At 39.8% G+C, this 19,137-nt stretch overlaps 1 protein-coding gene across 1 annotated transcript in view; it reads right to left on the minus strand.

The window, feature by feature from the left end:
- The window catches only part of ptprb (protein tyrosine phosphatase receptor type b), a 39,455-nt gene that overhangs the window by 6,164 nt on the left and 14,154 nt on the right, over window positions 1–19,137 (minus strand). Inside the window, exons 11-33 of the mRNA XM_082510704.1 lie at window positions 17,897–18,166; window positions 17,713–17,771; window positions 16,595–16,799; window positions 16,393–16,490; window positions 15,880–16,045; window positions 15,669–15,799; window positions 13,806–13,953; window positions 13,453–13,722; window positions 13,005–13,180; window positions 12,749–12,899; window positions 12,397–12,497; window positions 12,006–12,171; window positions 11,640–11,921; window positions 9,022–9,300; window positions 6,853–7,002; window positions 6,615–6,754; window positions 6,126–6,262; window positions 5,923–6,029; window positions 5,513–5,618; window positions 4,013–4,093; window positions 2,766–2,783; window positions 2,560–2,641; window positions 1,652–1,742 (exon numbers count right to left, since the gene is read on the minus strand). Coding sequence (XP_082366830.1) covers window positions 1,652–1,742; window positions 2,560–2,641; window positions 2,766–2,783; window positions 4,013–4,093; window positions 5,513–5,618; window positions 5,923–6,029; window positions 6,126–6,262; window positions 6,615–6,754; window positions 6,853–7,002; window positions 9,022–9,300; window positions 11,640–11,921; window positions 12,006–12,171; window positions 12,397–12,497; window positions 12,749–12,899; window positions 13,005–13,180; window positions 13,453–13,722; window positions 13,806–13,953; window positions 15,669–15,799; window positions 15,880–16,045; window positions 16,393–16,490; window positions 16,595–16,799; window positions 17,713–17,771; window positions 17,897–18,166 — 3,414 coding nt within the window. The remainder of the gene's footprint in view (window positions 1–1,651; window positions 1,743–2,559; window positions 2,642–2,765; window positions 2,784–4,012; window positions 4,094–5,512; window positions 5,619–5,922; window positions 6,030–6,125; window positions 6,263–6,614; window positions 6,755–6,852; window positions 7,003–9,021; window positions 9,301–11,639; window positions 11,922–12,005; window positions 12,172–12,396; window positions 12,498–12,748; window positions 12,900–13,004; window positions 13,181–13,452; window positions 13,723–13,805; window positions 13,954–15,668; window positions 15,800–15,879; window positions 16,046–16,392; window positions 16,491–16,594; window positions 16,800–17,712; window positions 17,772–17,896; window positions 18,167–19,137) is intronic.

Below are 19,137 nucleotides of genomic sequence, written 5' to 3' on the forward strand. Positions count from 1 at the left end.
ATTAAAAATTTTGGATTAAAACAGGTTTAACTGATGCTCTCAGTCATTCAGTTATTCTTATTTTTTTCTTGCAATTTTAATAAAATTTATATCATCTTATTGCAGCTTTGCAATAATACTAAACATCAGATTCGCACATTTAACCTTAAACCAGCCAAAAACGAACAATTATGAAAATTGCCCAATTAAATTTCTATCAGTCTACTTAGTGAAGAAGCAACCATCATTTTGAGCTACTGAGGGCATATTTGTAAAAGCAATAAGTGCCTTATAGTTTAATCAATATGGTCACATTAATGTTTCACCATAGGGTAAAGGATGCAGTTTATGTCTGATGGTGAAATTCTAACACATCCACTCCAGAATAAGTAATGAAAACAGCGTCTCTCACAGCTTTCCTGAGGTTCTTATTATTGAATGTGAAAGATGTGTGAATGCGAAACAGACTCAGTAATGACTCATTTCACTGAGAGAGAGAGAGAGAGTGTGTGTGTGTGTGGTGTAAGTGTGTTTACTTCTCTGACAGTTAATTATAGAGGTGATGTTGTAAATGTGGCACCTCAAGTCATAAATCTGATTTTTTTGCAGTTAAAAATAACGGATGCTTAATTACTTTATTTTAAACTGAGGATACTTCAGAAGGAAAAACTTTGAAAATGACAAATTGTGGATGTGGAAATTACATTTATAATTGCGTAAAACAGATGTACCAAACAATCTTCATGTGATTAGAAATCTGTCTGTATATCACTCCCATAGCAAAAAATCAATGAACTAACATTTCAGACATTTAAAACTAATTTGGCATCATCCCCAACGACGCAGACAGAAAACATTTTCACAGACGTATCATAATTTTAAACATTACATTTCACAGATGATTCATTAATTGAGTAATAACAATTAAAAAATCAACTCTTTTGTGCTATTTCAAGCAAATGTTATTGTCACCTGAGTAAAGATTGCGTCATTCAAGGAAATTCAGATTCCGTGTCATTATTTAAAACCGCTCCTTTCTTTTTCTTTCTTTCTTTTTTTTTAATCAATCCATCCTTAATATAATTTAGCTGTTTTTCAGCCCATCATCACACTACCTTTGAATGAGCAAAAATTCAGTTATGCAAATTCATTAAACTGGACTCGGATACGAGGGCTGAAACTTTAAGATCAATTAAATTTGGCCAGTTGTTGGTATCAGCTGATCAACTGGTTGGAGGACATACCATTTTATAGTTTTTAATCTGCTGGTTGGAAAAAAGATGCTATGCGAAACTATTTTGTGACGTGTGGATAATAAATAATATAGAGGACAATCTGCTTGGGTGGCTAAGAAATGGAAACAAAAAGCTAATTAAATGAGTAAATATTCCACATAGATGCTGTATTTTCAGTAGTATTGTGTAATTATGAAGGCTTTTATCACCTCAAGCCTCAGAGTTCATCCTTGTCACCAAGGGAACAGGTGCTGCCTCATTAAAGCTCTTGACGATGTGATAATTGCCATGATTTCCACTTTGATTTATTTTTCTTTCTCACTGAGGGACTTGAAGGGTTGTCAGCTAACTGTTATGTGGAGTGACTGTTTTTTTTTCTTTTTTCTTTTTAACTTTTTGAGAAGCAAAAAAGCTTTAAAGCTAAAAACTGCACTTACATGGCAGGATGTTGTTGTAGCGGTTCTTTCCTCGGTTTTCCGGCACTCGGGCGACATCCATCGTCTGGTTACGGCCGACATCCTTCAGATCCTGAACAGAGATGAGAATAATTACATTTGTACAGTTATAAACATCAGGACTTTGTGACTAACAAGACCAGCCAAAATCTGCTTTTGAAGAAAAGCAGTGCCATTCCTCATCAGAGTCATGGTACATTACTTGACCTTTAAGTTTCAGAGAAGCAATGATTGAAAAGCAAAATGGTTCTGAAAAGGCGGGCAAGTCAAACCAACAGCCAACTGGCATAAGCATGAGCCCAGAACAAGCAGTTTGATTTGCTGTGAAGTTGGTACACAATTGGAAGACTTTCAAGGTTTTTGAGTGTAAGATGGGTGTCCAAAACCCAGAGTTATTCCAACAGAGTGATCTGATGTTATTCAACTGAACTGCGAAGCACTTTGATGCAGTTTAAAAGACCTATTTTGTTTTATTTTATCAGTGACTGTATATCACAGAAGTACTTGTTTTTTTTAATTTACCTGATTTAATTTAAGTTCATTTGTTGTTATTAATACCCACACAGTCAAAGGGACTGTGTGGGTATTAATTTTTCCTTATTTTATAGTTTTAAAGGTGCTCAATGATGTCAAGAGAGTGAGCCGTGTTTGGTGAGGAAATAAATGGCTGCACCCGTTAGAGACTCTTCTGTCATTCTTAATGCCAGGGGCTGCTACAACAGTGATTTAATATTATTAATATGTAAAACCTCTGGTAAAAGAAACAGTGTGTCTTTCTGTCTTCCTGAGATTTAACACTCCAAATGAAAACTGAAGACATGCCCAACAAACAAATAGTATGATTGATCAGGTTCTTGAACACACTTTTGTAATAATTTTCATACACTTACCTCAAACTCTTCAGAAAGCAAGTAGTTGGAGTCGGCCTGCAGCTTGGTCAGATGCGACTCGAAATGGCCCGCTTTGATAGGACTGAACAGAGAAAGATAGACAAATACTCAGCAAAAGGTATATACTGGAGGTAGAGTGGTGATTTTTAGCCATTTCAACAAATTAATTACATACAAAGTTTCAGAAATAAAGCCTAAACTCTCACCTGGTGATCCGACGGTTACTGCAACAGAAGATTAAAAAATTGAATTAATTCATGTGACAGTACAATAAGGTGGTGAAACATAGGTTGGTTTATAAAGGTGGGTAATCAACTAGACAGTAACACAAACATAATACAGGAGTGAAAATGATACATTATGTATAGTTTTATCGCCTCTTGTAACATTATGCAGTAAGAAGAATACAATATGGTTCTGTTATAGCAATATTTCCAGTCTAGTAGACAGTCAAAACATCTCTATTATTTAATTCTTTATCTATTACTTAATTGTGTTGGTGAAGTCTTTATCAAAGAAAAAGCTGCATGTAACAGTCCAAAATGTATGCTCTCCTAGAGCTTTCTTTTTCTAAAACAGTCCAGCGAGCTGGATTGGAGTCCTTGTTGTGCTAATTCTGGCCCCTGGGCCTTACATTTGACACCCTTGTTCTAAAATGTCATTGACTGTGATTTTATGCAAAAGTGGGGTTTAATTTAATCATCTATAATTTAGCTGGTTCAATCAACACTTAAAACATCTCATATACTCAGTCAAAGAAAACCTTACATTTGTGACCTTAAAGTCATTTTAATTCATGGCCCACAAGCTGAGGTGGGCTGGCCTATCCTGTGACAGAATGATGGACAGGCTGAGATGTCTGACAGACGTGTAATATGAAAGATACCACAACAACAGCCTATTTTTACACATTCGGTGGGTTTAAAACACTTGCGTCTAATCACATTACTGCAATTTACACGCCTTGCAAAGCTGTCCCGTAAGCTGAATTGGACCCTCTGGTCGGTTCTGGCCTAAATAATGCAGGAATTTTTCATCTGCGATTTGTTTCCAAGTGAATTTGAGATCTGATAATCACTGCTACCAGCAAACGCAGAAGAGCATCGTCTTTATGTCCAGTTAAAAAACACGCTGTAACTGTAAGCTGGGGTCATTCATGAAGCACAGAGAAGCTTTGTTTCTACGCTCTGTTACATTTGTGGTTGATGAGCTGTGGCCAATATACAAATGTATGCAGACACACACACACACACACACACACTAATTAACAGATGCTGCGGCCTGTGGTGGGTGAATGATGAGGTAATCTGAGAGAGGGAGCGAGCACTTTATTGGAAACTAATTCTTCTTCACACACTCACATATTGGACGTGGGAGGTGTTGGAAACTAATCTCTCCCTCTCTCACGTACTGAAGAAGAATAATTATAGATGTGCCGCGCGCACAAACTTACCTCCGGACGCCCATATACATCCCTGAAGTTGGAACTTCTTTCCACATGCTCATCCTCACCACCGGGTTCTCCTGCACAGCCCTACACAGAAAATATCAGCACTGATTAGGAACATTAAGATCAAAGAGTTAAACCAATGAAAACATTTGAGCCGTGCCCTCTACGCTAATAAACATGTTCACCAAATCACAACTAATTAACTCTGTAAATTAGCTTAACAGCTAAATGACTGTGAGAAAACTGATGTGACATTTTGGAGCTAATTTTCTGTTCAGGGCTCTGTTGTGGGGCCATAAATGTTACATAAAGTCATGAAGCCAGTCGGAAATTTCACACTGATGCCACAGAGACAACGCCCCATCCAGAGTTAGTGGCATTGATGGTGTAGTATTAAAAAAGAAATGTGTGTTATCTCAGATATGCTTTAAAAAGCTGTTAAAGTGTCCATCATTTTGACTTATACAAGAGGAAATCTGCAAACAGAAGAACAGATTCAACTTAAAGGTAAAAAACTCTAAGCTGTAGTTAAAAAAAAGTTTACTATTCTGTTCTTAGTCTGAAATAGAAAAACTTTTAAACTTAGCCAAATTATATTCTCCTTTTTCTTTGCACAATCTTAAACTGTCAGATGGTCCAAACAAACATGATGGTAAATGGTCTGTATTTATATAGCGCTTTACTAGTCCCTAAGGACCCCAAAGCGCTTTACATATCCAGTCATCCACCCATTCACACACTGGTGATGGCAAGCTACATTGTAGCCACAGCCACCCTGGGGCGCACTGACAGAGGCGAGGCTGCCGGACACTGGCGCCACCGGGCCCTCTGACCACCACCAGTAGGCAACGGGTGAAGTGTCTTGCCCAAGGACACAACGACCAAGACTGTCCAAGCCGGGGCTCGAACCGGCAACCTTCCGATTACAAGGCGAACTCCCAACTCTTGAGCCACGATCGCCCCACATGACCACAGGTTCAAATAATGAAGTAAGTGTTTGAAAACGGTAGAAGCCAGCAATCCAGTGTTTGGATCTCAGCCTAATCCGGCTTCATCAACAACTTTTCCTATATTTCACTTTGTTTTTAACTTGACTACAAACTCTGGCTTTCCCGCTTTGTTCTGATCGGTTTAACATTTGTTTTGAAGATTATGTAATCTGTTGTTATATTAATATTTCCCCTCTGTGTCTATCTCTGCTCCACTCCGTGTGTGAGGAAGTGCACTCAACGTGAAACTGTGAGCAGGGAAAGGATGCGCTAACATGACCAACTGGAGTTCAGCACCTTCATAAGTCTCTAAGAGAAAAAAACCTAGATGATTTAATTTGAAAATCATTCAAATACACAGCTGTGTTTTAAACTCCCAAACACTGACTCATTCAAAGCTCCCGTAGTGGAGTTTCAGATTAAAGAGCAGGAAATGAGCAGCACATGTTTTGGCTGATCTTACACTTCCAAGCGTCCTTGAGGTAACTACAAGCAGAACACCTAGTGTACTCACACTTTGCGTAGCCTCTGTCTGTAGGCCAGCAGAGAGACGACTGCCACCATCATACCAATGAGGAACATGCCAGCACTCAGACCCTCCACCACACCACCTAGAGGCTCTGACAAAGAACAACACATATCGGGAGATAGCTGAGGTTAGACAGACCAGCTGTGATGTTTCAGCTTTTACTTCATGTGCCCTTGAGTGGAAGGTGTAGATAAAACATCTGTGTCATATTAATGAGTCAAAACTCAAAGACAAATTTTTAAAAATTTAGATGAGATGGTCCCAAAAATTCATTAATTCTACTCATTGCTATCCTTAGTTTACGGAAAAGTTAGGTTTGGTTAAACTCAGGTAAGATTTTTAAAAGAAAAAGAATAAAATCTTTAATCATCAGTGAAAATGGTCGGCCGTCTCACCTGCGTGCGTCCGGAGTGGCTCTGACAGGTAAGTGTCAGTGAAGAGTGGCTGAGAAAACTCTCTGTGGTTCTCGTCAAACAGTCGGGTGAAGGCTCGCACGCTTAGCCTGCGCGAGCAGACACACACACACATACACGGTCAGTAGCTGAGGGGAGGTGTTTCTGTGCTCAGTGGCACTTCAGCAGCATCAGTTTCTCATTACCTGTATGATGTTTTGGCTTTCAGCGGCCCGTCACAGAAGGCACCGTAGCTGTCACTCAGATAGAGGTCACCGTCATGGTAATGATCACAGGATCCCCCCAACCGGTCTCCTCCTGCGCCCAGGTTCACCTCCACCACCTGATCAGGTATTGATTGACCACATTAATATATTGACAGATATACAACCAGCACAGTTCTTATTCAGAGGGTGACTGTGATCATTTTTTTAACTTCTTCACTTTTTTAAAAATTATCTTAAAAAATGTAATAAAATTAAATATTTTAATTCTAATGTCTTAAATTTTAATTATGCAAATAAACAATAAATAAAAATGTTCTTCGTGAAGATCAGAATCTTGAGTTTAATCAGCACCTTTATAATGACTAAAGGTTTGGTTGTTTATGTCAAGTCTACAGAAAACAAATATTTTGTTTGCATTTTTAGAAAAGTTAGAAAAAGATCTATTTCAACATGTAATTTGCAGATTACCTGCCCAGCAGAACTCTCAGTGTCCTGTGGACAGCGGCTGGGGAAGTAGGCAGTCTGATAGGCTCTGACGGATGAGTTGCTGATGTAGTCGCGGTATGAGGGCAGTGGGTGGCGCTGTTCTGGCTGCAGCATTTCATTGGCTGTCAGAAGAGACAAAAAAACTTGTCTACCTCCAGTTTGTCTGTCTGGAAATGAATGTAAGTCAAAGTAATGTAAACATGTGTTGGTGTGTTTGTACCATCAGACTCGGCCACGATCACGGTGAAGTATCGGACGGCTCCGTTGGTGTCGCTGAACCAGGAGCAGTTAAAGCGAAACAGGATGGAGGATGACTTGATCTTCGATGACCTTTTGGTGACACATACACTTTGAGGTGGGACAGGAGGGCCTGAAAGGAGAGAGGACTGGTTAAACAAATATAAGTGCCATTTTGACTTTTTATTGAATATATTTTTAGCTCATAATAATTGCAGTAATCATTTTAAAAATTAAGTTGGAATTTTTGTTTATTTTATCAAGATTTGGACATTTTATCAAGCACAAACTATTTTATAACTGTGAAATTATCATATGACATACATGATTATTCATGGCATTTAAAAATATTGTAATATTAATTGCAAAATAAACAGCACATTGAAATGTTTTTTCTGAAAACTCTGAAACAAGAAATGTACAAAAGTTTATAAAAACAAAAATTCTCAAAAGAGAAAAACAATATTATGCTTCCACAATCAGCACAATAGTATCACATGGTGATCATCACTACTAGTATACCACAACACTGTGAAAAGTATATAAAAATATAGTTTTGTTGTTTCTGAAGAAACTGGCTTTTCCAGTTTCCATTCGCTCTTTCTCCCAGTTTCATCCTTAGCTTTCTCTCTTCCTGAAATGCCACCTATAAAAAACTTGTGGATTTTCTGCCTTTTTCTGTTTCCAGTGCGCTTGTGTCAGGATGATTTATAATGCAACACAAGCACAAAGAGGGAGGAAGAGATGGACGTGAACTAAGGGGGGACAAAGAGAAGAAAGGAAAAGGTTTTAGCAGAGGAGAAAAGTTTCCAGAGTGTTTGGGGTCATGGTGACTTTTTCAAAAAGGGCAAAGAGAAAAATAAAGTGACACTTCAAAGATTAAGAACCTGTGTGTGTGTCTCCTTCCTTCATTATGAACACACACACACACACACACACACACAAAAGTTCCCTTCTGTTGTTTATTTTTTATTGTAGCAGGAGTTGACTGCACCAGATGTTCAAACTCGGCCTAGTTAGATAGAATCATAGGAGGAAGTGTGCTATTTAGAGGTTTTAGACCCGTAATAAATTAAAGATAACGCCTTTTAGTTCCAATTCAGTGTAAGGTATAGCTACATACATATACAGCAGAAACAAATGGGTTTGACAGCAAACACGGAAAACCAGATGATGTCGAGTCAGATCTCTTCTGTTTCTCTCTGGCACCCATGACAGGATCATGAAGTCATGAAGTTGGCTTATTCAAATAAGAGCTGGGTTTTAGAGTGAGTGAACAATCAATCACAATTTAGTTTGCTTGTAAAATGACAAACGTGACCTTAAACCTGAATGTTATTAGTGAAAAAACTCATGGCGAGTTCCCTAAAATGTGAACCACAATCTGGGAGTGAATTATGGGTGGACAGCTGACAGGCAGCTGTGCCAAAGTCAGTGATGTAAAAAAAAATGTCTGCTGGACGCTTTTCTTGGACTTTCAAGTAAGGAGAAATCTGTTCACAAGAGCTGCTTTATGTTGCTTTAAGTTAGTCATGGGCTGCTAGTTTGACTCATGGTAACTGCTAATTGAGTATTTCTAGCTTGCCATGTGATTACTGGTTATTGTTGATGTGTCAATCACAGCAGTAAAGTCAAACATCAGTCACTGAATCCTGCCTTAGCATTCCACCCGCTCCTCCAAATGTGATTGTGTTTGGCTACAGAAACCCAAGATGGCAGTGGACATAAAGCTTAACTACAAGTTAAAAACATTTGAGCGTTTTTAAGGAATTAGTTCAGAAAAGTATAGAATAGTATAATGCCACTGAAACAGGTAAAGAAAACTGACTATGCACAAACTTGGAGTAAAGTCAGTCTTCAGTTCCCTCTTTGTTTCCCAGGTGAGCAGTCCTACTTAAACTGAGGTTTTATTTAAACAACCAAATCCAACACTTTACCTGAGGGGAATATTGGTGTGTGTATGTATGCTTGTCTATCTATCAATATGAGGACCAATGAAATTTAATGAAAAGTGAGGACTGTTCTGGGTCAGTCCTCACATGCTTAAAGGGTCTTAGTTCAGGGCTCAGGTCAAAAAGGATTAGGTCCAGGTTAGGTGCCTGAGACTGCCTTATGTAAATGAAGATCCTTGTAAGTGTGTGCTTAAACTCACGGTCGATCATAGTGACGGTGGTGTGTGTCACCGGCGGGCTCGTCTGTCCGGCTGATGACACTCTGACCGTCACAGAGTATTTCCTGTATGGCTCCAAGTGGTCCAGTGTCACCGCTGTGATGCCTCCCACTAGCTTCAATGCTGAGATCAGCTCCCGGTCATCGTAGCGCCGACACTCAACCTCGTAAGAGTCAAAGTCAGCGTGTGGAGGTGACCAGGAGCAAGAGAGGGAGGAAGAGGAGAGAGGGAAGCAGTGGATGGACTTTAGAGAAGATGGACCTAGAAAAGAGGAGATAAGGACACAAGGAGAGGAAAGAAGTATAGAAAAAATGAAGACAAGATGAGAAGAAAGATGATGAATGAAAAGTGACAAAAGGAGACAAAAAGAACAAGTCCAATGAACTTTCTGTTTCTCACTTTGCTTATTTTCAAGTTTGACCTTCATGAGTAAAATAAATTCCTTGTGGTGTTTATCTTTTCAAAACAGAGAGCGACAAGTCTGCTGCTGCGAAAGTCCCCATTTATTTTTCCTGATCAGATGATAGAATCACTCTTTAAGAGATGATGAATGTTCCTGAGGACAAAGACAGAGGCAAAGGACAACACATTTGTCATTTTTTGGGCTGGGAGCAGACAGAAGATAGAAAAATAAGATGGAACTTTTGTATTCAAGAGGTGAAAATAAGGGCCTTTGATCAGTAAACATAAGCTAATTATGACATAATTATTGTACTACAAAATTATTTGGGTTAAAACTCCTGTGAGTACAACAGATAAATAGATAAAATCAGCACTAATCTGACTGCCCCCTCTTACATTAGCCAAACCAAATAAGTGAATATTTTGCTGAGATTAATTCATTCTTATTTCATTTGTGCTCATTTCTGCTGACCAGTTTTTGATTGGTTATTTCATGCAGTTTAACGGTTAGTAGTTGTTGAAATTCATTCGATTTGGGTAAGAGAAGAAAGCAGGCTGAGGTAGGTGTCAAAAATAGTGATCTTTATTTTACACACTTTCAGTGTGGGAAGAAAACTTGCAATACAATCTTCTGCGAATGGACCGCTCCCCATCCTTATATTACCCTGATGACGTCACAGTAAGATCTTACTGGAAATGATAACCGTTCCCCACACTCAAAAAGTTCTCCTTATAAAGACATCAACTGCTACTTTAGAGAAAAACAAGTGTGTATTGTGTTGTGCAGTTTTGTGAAAGTATGTACAAAGAGAGACTGTCCTAAGACGACCTCCCTGTCCTTACTTAGTGTGTGTGTGAACGTGCGTGTTTTACATAACTATGTGCATGTTGTTATTCGCCTGAATATGTCCAAGTGACTGGAACAGGCCCTGCTGGACCCACCAGATCGAGTGGTGTAAATACACTAATGGACAACAGCTTAAGCAGATAGAAAGAATAATACAGAACAACAATAGACTGATTAAAGTTATGATAATCTGTATGCATTAATATCTGCTCAGATTAACATAGATATAATTCAAAGATTATTCTGTCAACTGATTCAACAATGGTAAATGATTAATCAATGATAGGTCTGATTATAACTGTGACCATAAGAATACAAAATAAAATATCTCTTGTCCACATAGTCATTATAACTTAAATCAATATGAATCCATGATTCAGTGAAAGTGTACACAGGTTACATGTAGAGACAGCGTCTATCAATGTCCTCCAAGCCTTTTTGAAATGTTAAAAATAATGGCAAACGATTAAAGGTAATAACAAAAGCTTCAAGCTGTTCCGTTATCATCTTTAAACATTTAAAGATGGATTGATACTCTGCTTTTTGGTTGTAAAAATAGTTTTCGGGCTTTGGGGTGCACTCGCCTGGGTCTGTATTCAGTGAAGAATGAATACAACATACCTCTGATAAACAGACATTACTTGCATGCAGTTGTTTTTCAGAGGGATTTTTTGAGCCTTTTCCTTTAAGTCGTCGTTACTCTTCTAATGATACACAGGGAACTTTTGGCCATGTACAGATCTAGCTTTTAATTTTGTACTTCCTGTCTGAGTGAACTCAAAATAAGGGCTTCTCTGTGGGTATTTATAAATGTGTTAAATACTTCATCACTTCGTCTGCTGGAAATTAAAAAAGGAAGCTGTGAAGAGAAACTGGGTCAGATATATATGTGACCTGGATATTTTTTATTCCTCTCCCTGATGGTTTCAGTCCCTGCAGCCAAAAACCCTCTGGACAAGCAGGATAGGATTAAAAATGGATTTAACTCCACAGAGAGACTCAGAGCCTCTGTTGTGCTGCCATCAAGTGGAATAAAATCATAAATGCAGCTGGTTTGTAAAATGCTTTTAAAGCTTTGGATCCTCTTCTTGTAAGCTGATAGTATTTTTTAATGTTTGCTCAAATTATCTATAAACATAAATAAAACCATAAAGATTGTCAAATGTGCGGTCAGAGGTTGATTAATCCTGATCTGATTAACAGAAAATGCAAGAAACATGCCAAAATTAATATGCAGAAAAATTTTCCACTAACAGGAAATATTAAGAGAGTAAGGTCAGTATAAATATGTCTGATTAAATACTCGCACAGTAGTAATTGATTTATTTTTCTTCCTTTAGGTTCCCCCTACTTGTTCTTATGTTCCTCTGGATTGGCTGGCTCCTGACTGTTGGTCCACCTTTGGCTCCGCCCCCACTAGTAGTCATCAGAGTGAAGTTGTACTCTCGCCCTGGAAACATCCCGCCCACAATGCAGCTGGTCAGATGGGTTTGTGTGACCGTCAGCTGATCAGGAGGAGTCCACTGCAGACTGAAGTTACTGTAGTCTCCTTTGGTGGGAACAGCCCACAACAGCTCTATTGTGTCATTGCTTGGGCCTTGTTTGACGGACAGGTGGGCAGGCGGTTGGGGAGCTAGGGAAAAAAAAGTAATCAAAATAATTTGGCATTTAAACTACATCAAAAAAATGTGCTTGTGTGTATTTTCATTTCACTCACAGGTGCGCCCAAATGCTGAAACATTATTGGTCAAATCTCCACTGTGCGTGATAACCTCAGCACGGTACAGTCTACCAGGGACCAGCGCAGTGAAGGTGTGACTTGTGTGCTCCGCACCAAGAGTCTGGGCTCCCAGGATGGATCCAGAAACATCGTACAACACCACCTTACGTAACAGGGAAACAAACAAATCAGCATGAGATTCTAATTGAGAACTCCACTGAAATTTTTTCTGTTTTAAAATCGGAGAGTCACGGGGAGGAATTTTAATTCTAAACCATAAAGACCGAACTCTGCAAAACATGGCTAGTGGGATTTATTTTTTTGTGGACTGAAGGAGGAGGTCATGTTTGCAACAGTTTAACTGCAGATATCACAGAGATACATTTACCTCATAACTGCTAAAGCTTCCCTCTCCATGGTGCCAGCTGACTCCCAGTCTGTCCGTCCATCCTGAACTCTCCACCTGTAGAGATGAGACTGGAGATGGGACTGCAGAGCAGAGGGGGGACAAAAAGGAAGAAGACATTTTAACAATGTGACTGAGGTAAGTGAAATGAGAAGAAACAGAAAGAAGAAAAATTTAAGAAAATAGCAAGGAAAGATGGAAGAGGAGAAACTATCTGACTAAATGCCGAGAACGTGGAAAAAATATCTTGAAGGTGAGAAAAGATGAGGACAGAATAAAATGAAGGCTAAGCGATGGCTGTGATGTTTGTATCCATACAACAGCACTGACTGACCGGTTCTGGCCAGCACAGATGATTCGCTGCTCATGTCTCTGCTCCAGCTCACCACCTGCAGCTTGTACAGACTGCCTGCTCTCAGCCCAGAGAACACACAGCTGTCTGCAGCCGAGCCCACCTTCTGCAGGTCCACCTGTTCACCTGCATTCTGAAGAACACACAGCGCACATTAACACGATGAAACTTAGCAAGAACTTAGCTTAGAAACTTAGCTTAGCATGAACATCAGGAAACATGTGAATGTTGATCCCACCGTGTGATGATCCCTCCTGCTCCCAGGAGAGCCCTGCCTGTGATTGGTGGTCCCCTCAGAGATGCTGTACAGGGTCAGGTCATAGATGTCAACATGGCCATCGGATGGACGCCAAGAGAAGGAGAGAGAGGAGGTGTTGGCTGAAATGACCAATAGATTACTGACGGCAGCGGGACCTGAAGAAGAAAGGATTCACCTTGGGTCAAAGTGTGCATTTACAGGAGGTTCTTTCAGGAGGTTCTTTAGTGAAAATACTTCTTTTGACATGGGAGTCTATGGGGCCTGAATGACTGCTGGAGCCTCTAGTGGATGTCACAGAAACTGCAGGGTTTCAACACTTTAAAAAAAAAAAAAACATGTAGCAGAAGAGTCATAGTTGTATCATAACTAGTTTTATACGTCATTAACGATCCGTCCTCTTAGTAAAAACTTCTAAATTGCGACTTACGTGTTTGCCCCTCTGCGCTTGCCTCCAGTGACGGCACGCCACCACTCAGCGTTACGACCCTCACGCGATACCACTTCCCTGACGTCAGACCTTCCAGAAGCTTGCTTCGACTCTCGGCTGCGACCGTTCTATTGATCACCACAATGCCGGCCTCGTCCAGCAGCTGCAGGCTGTAGCTGTCATATGCGCCCACTGGTTGCTCCCAGCTGACGGTGAGGCTGTGGGTGGTGTGATCATTATCAGCCTGGAGGGCTGTGACTCTGGCTGGAGCTGTGGTGAAGGAGAGAATTTACCTATGTTCAGTCTGCACTGATCTAAATGACAAAACTCTAATAATCTGTCAGGTGCCTTACCTGTCCTGCCTGTGGCTGTGTTGCTATTGCTTAGCTTCCCACTCATCGATTGGACAGTGATGGTGTAAAGGTGACCTGGGGTCAGCTCTAAAAAGTCCAGGGTGGTGACATGTTTGGGAACAAGACGAGTGTCGATAATGACTCCGTCCTAAAGACAGAAAGTTGAGAGAGAAGTCTTAAGTCGTCTGTTACTCCACCACCTCCGCATCCCTTCATTATACGGTCTGAACATCACCTATTCACAGTGTTGGGGAGTAACGGAATACATGTACCGCCGTTACGTATTTAAAATACAAAATATGAGTAACTGTATTCCGTTAAAGTTAGCGTTTAAAAAGGTGGTATTCAGAATACAGTTACTTTGTTGAAATAAATGGATTACACTGCGGTACTTTCCTGTTTCTTTTTGTCACGGGTCAGGACTGCTTGGGTTTTGTTTGACAGCTACGTTCTGTTGTTCCAGGCGGCAGCGTTACGGTTGCCATGGTTACAGTGCGACGCTCTCTCTCTCTCTGCGACTGTGTGTTTCCTGGGTGAGAGAGCGCCTTTTCGTTGTTGTTGTTGTTGTGCTAAGCTAACAGGCAGAATGCTACAAGCATAGCTCTAAAGAATGTAGCATCATGGGCAGTGTAGTCCGTGTTGCAGGGAGAATGGACTGCCATACACGTTATGTGTCTGTGAGCACGAGGAGGGAGAAAAAGGGGAGTGGAAAGGTACGAGTTATCATCGAGGAAAAACGGGAGCTGGAAGCATGTAAATATAATAATAACCACTTCAGCCAAGAAGAGTGCCTGACGAGCCCAGTTGTAAGTAAGCTATTAGGACTCGACTGTACACCGTGTTCGTGTTTTCCTCCGAAAACAATAAGTTCCATTGGAGCAGTCTTTCAACGCCTCTCTCTTGTCTCTCGCAAGAAAAGTTGACCCACACAACAAAGTAAAGCTATTTTTCGGCTACGAGCCGACAGGGACCCCACCGTATTAGTCAGAGGTCCCTTTACTACAGTTCGGAGTCGCGGACCTTCAGTAATAGTAATAAATCATACAGCAATAGTACATTCATGTTGTTGTAAAAAGCATGATAATAGATTAAATGGTAAATGGCCTGTATTTATATAGCGCTTTACTAGTCCCTAAGGACCCCAAAGCGCTTTACATATCCAGTCATCCACACATTCACACACTGTAATCCAAAGTATTCAGAATACGTTACTGTCATTGAGTAACGTAACGGAATACGTTACAGAATACATTTTGGGGCATGTATTCTGTATTCTGTAATGGAATACATTTTAAAAGTAACCTTCCCAACACTGCCCATTCATCAGTCGACCCAATGCGTACATGAGCTGCTCGTGTTGGTGTGGAACTGAAAGTACACACATTTTTAGATGTCTTTAATTTTTAATACATTTAATTTAAATTATGAGTTCATATGACTGCTGAATGTTTTGAGCTCAAACTAGGGTGTACTCATGCTGGGAATGTTTGCCTCGTACTGTCCTTTAGCACAATTATCCCTACACCCAGGCCCATGTTTGTTATTAAAGCAATTTTTACAGCAGAATGTTGATTTCCTGTCTGAGTTATATACCACACCCTGAACTGTCATCTCGTGCTTTGTTGTGTTTTTTTATACAAATAAAAACATTTCCATTATATTATACTTATACAGAACAGGTACAAAATCACACTGAACCTATTATTCCATCCAACTGTATACATTTCAAACTAATATGTTTATGATAAGTGTGAAACTTGCAGTGTTTCATATCAGATGCATTTTTATGAATTGCAGTTGAAGTTGGAATCAAAAAAGGGGTTAAACAAATCATGTGGTGAGGTGTCTTTGGTATTAACTTACCACGGTCAACAGGGACACAATGTACATGTCCAGGTCTCCTTCGCCAGGCATCCAGGAAGCCAAAAGTCCAGCAACAGAGTCAGTCAGACCAGGTTGTGGAACCAGGTGGAGGTTTCCTACAGCTCTGGGAACTGAAGACGAGATGGATTTACTAAACTTCAACCCAAGATGCTTGCAGTGAAGCTGTGAACATATACTCTGCATTTCTAACCTGTTCGCCCCTCAATGAACTCTGCTCTCTGATATGATCCACTGAATGTCGCCACCACAATCTTATAAAGCCGCCCAGGCGTCAAAGAGGTCAGCCGGTGTTGTCGCACCTCACCACCCAGCGTGACCGGAGGGAATACTCGAGAATCGTTGAAGAGCAGAGTGACCTGGGGGTACAGGAAGTGGTGCAGTGAGATGAGTTCATCCTCTGGGAAACAGGGGTTCAATTCATGTTTGATGATACATTTTAACATTGTTAAATCATATCAGTGGGAAAATGCACTTAGAATACTTCACTTACTCCGCAATTTTTAAGTAATTATAGTATAGTTATTTTAACCATAACCCTATTAAACATACTTAAAGTACCTGCTTACTCGATCATATTTTTAAATTCCCTCAGTAATATCTGAATTACAACACATTATAGCTGATACTGATTATTTAGACCGGTGTTCAGGTGTTTGTCTATGAATTACTAAATATTTTTTAAACAAAGTTTTGTGAAGCACACCTCATAGTAATCCACGTCTCCAGGGGCAGGGCTCCAGGTGATGTTCAACTTGTCGGTTCCTGCATTGCTGAGTAACAGATTCTGAACAGCTGCAGGAACTAAAATACAAAATTCATCCCAATCAGGAGAAATAACACACACAAAAAGAACTTTTCTGTAATATTACCATGTTAGGTCATTTTTCATGTTATCTCTCACTCACAGGTGCGTCCATCAGTGGAGATGCTGCTGACATAGTCTCCACTCCAGGTTTCCACAGTGACAGTGTAGAGTCTACCCGATGTCAGAGATGAGAAGACGCACTCGTTGTGTCCTGCTGAGACACTCTTATTCTGCAGCACGGTGTGATTGTAACGGATCAGAACCACGTAGCGGTCGAGAACCCCAGCCGCTTGGCGCCAGTACACCTGAAAGTATGACACAATATGATCACATAGTAATATTTAAAAATTTAAAGAATCAATCAATCAGCTTTATGACTCTCTGTTGGTTCTAGCTTTACTCTTATTTGTACGTTTGATAACTCCTTCACCCAAGTTAACTAAACCTAGTTATGGCTAGACCAGGTGCTCTAGTTCAAAGCTGATGGTGGGGTTCCTCAGGGCTTGGTACTTAGCTCATTTTTATTTTTAATACATATGTGCTCAGGCATGTTAGAGTAGTGCACATCATCAATGTTATGTAGATGACACCCACATCTATTACAGCTGTAATCCTGACACGAATAAAGTGTGCCACCTGTTTTGCAGACAACAGCCACTCCTGTTTTAGCTGTAACGGTTTGTGTAATGGGTGCTAATTTGTTCTCAATTAAGCCACCTAGAAATATTTGTTTTGATGATTATTCAGCCTTAAAACAGATAAGCCCCACATTAATTTTGGCTGTGACTCTTTTGTTATGTGTAAGATTAAAGTGTCTTAAAAACATGAAACATTTAATTAAAAATATATAGTTTATACAGAAATCCCAACACATTATTTGAGGGTAATTTAAAGTAGTGAGAAATTTCCTTTTAATCTACTTTTGTGTCTTGTCAAAAAAATGACACTTTTGCGACTTAATTCCTCTTAACAAATCCATAATTTAGTCTCTCAGAGCCTGAAGTCGCAACACAGGTTCAGAAGTAAAATCGTTTTTGGACTATCAAAAAAAAAACCCCCAAACATTCAAATATCCCCGAAAGTTGTCTTTTTCTGAGATGTAGACCACTTAGGTGATCATTTCACTAAGAGAGCTTTAAAAAAACAAATAAAACAAGTAAAAAACTGCAACAGTAACACCACATTAAATTAAATGTTATTCTTGTTACACAGATATACCTTGAGGAAGTTGTCTCTTCCAGAGTGAACAGCTATTGGATTTTGCACAGTGGCTGGTTCTGCAAAATGGAACAAAAGACAAAGCAACAGAGATGTTTTAACTTAAGTACAAACAAAACTGGTAGATGGTAAAATAAACATAAACTCAGACAAATATAAGACTTTAAAAGGACTGGATTCTTACGTGTTCGAGCTAGGACGGTGGCGGAAGTCTCCAGGTCGCCACTCCTTGTTTTTATGACCACCGAGTAAAGCCGGCCAGCCTCCAGCGACCTGAATGAGCACTCAGGTGGTGAGGAGTGGGACACAACAAATTTATGTTTAGAAATTCCCTTCCTCTCCTCAAGGCAGACCAGGTAGCTGTCCACGACTCCTGACACAGGACGCCACGACACCTGCAGAGCATCAGACTTGCCGCCATTTGAAACAGTTATCTCAGAGACAGGCTCCGGGGCTGAAAATAAAAATATAATTGTATCGTTTTTACTACAGTGTTAAATATTTGTAATATAGAGAATGAAATGAATGTATCTCTTTAAAAAAAAGTGCATAAATTGTAAATTCAAAAAAACATAAATAACCTTTATCCCCTTTGTTTCTCAAACTTTTCTTAAAAACAAACAATGAAAATTGCGTATGCCATTGCAGATACAGCAATGATGCCACTTACTGACCAATAGAAGGTTATTTGAGGGGATTGAGGGTGGAGTCAGGTTTTGTTTCTCTACAGTCTAAATACTGATTCGTTAGCAGGAGAACAATACAGACATTCACATCCAGAGGATTCTGAAAGTATCTGGAACATTCTATGGGAACACAGTACAGTAAGTGCTCTGAACAGGAAGTGTGTGTTTGCTTGTATAAGTGTTTATGTGAGATGTAATATGAGTCTTAGACTTTCTGAGGACATTTAAAAGACCAAATAATGCCAAATTTTGTCTTCACATTTAAACAGACCTTTAAAGGGTCACTGCTGAGTCCAGACTTAGTTATGGCTCAGATTGAATTTTAGGTTTTGGTAGAAGGTAATGGTCCCAAGAAAGCGACAAGTCTATTGCTATAGTGCCCATGAAGACAGGTAAACAAGTGTGTGTGTGTGTATGTGTGTGTGTGTGTGTGTGTGCGTGTGTGTGTACAGGAAGCCTTTGACCATTAGGAGCATTTTGGTTTGTGTGGAACATTCCAAACGTTCTTTTTAGTGTTTCAGCCATTGTTCTAGAAACCACCTGATGTTGTCACATAACATATTTTTACTTACCACTTTACCTAACTTTAACCACCACAACCTGAAACCACACCAGGTGGTAACCAACTTCTCAAAAAAATAATGTCTGACAAGTCATCAACATGTCATGCTTTCAAAAAACAAACAAGAAAAAACCCAAAACATTTACATGTTTTGTTTTGGGTTTTTAAGCAGTTATT

This window comes from Aulonocara stuartgranti (genome assembly GCF_965226115.1).
Source record: "Aulonocara stuartgranti genome assembly, chromosome: 17".
Classification (NCBI taxonomy): Eukaryota; Metazoa; Chordata; class Actinopteri; order Cichliformes; family Cichlidae; genus Aulonocara; species Aulonocara stuartgranti.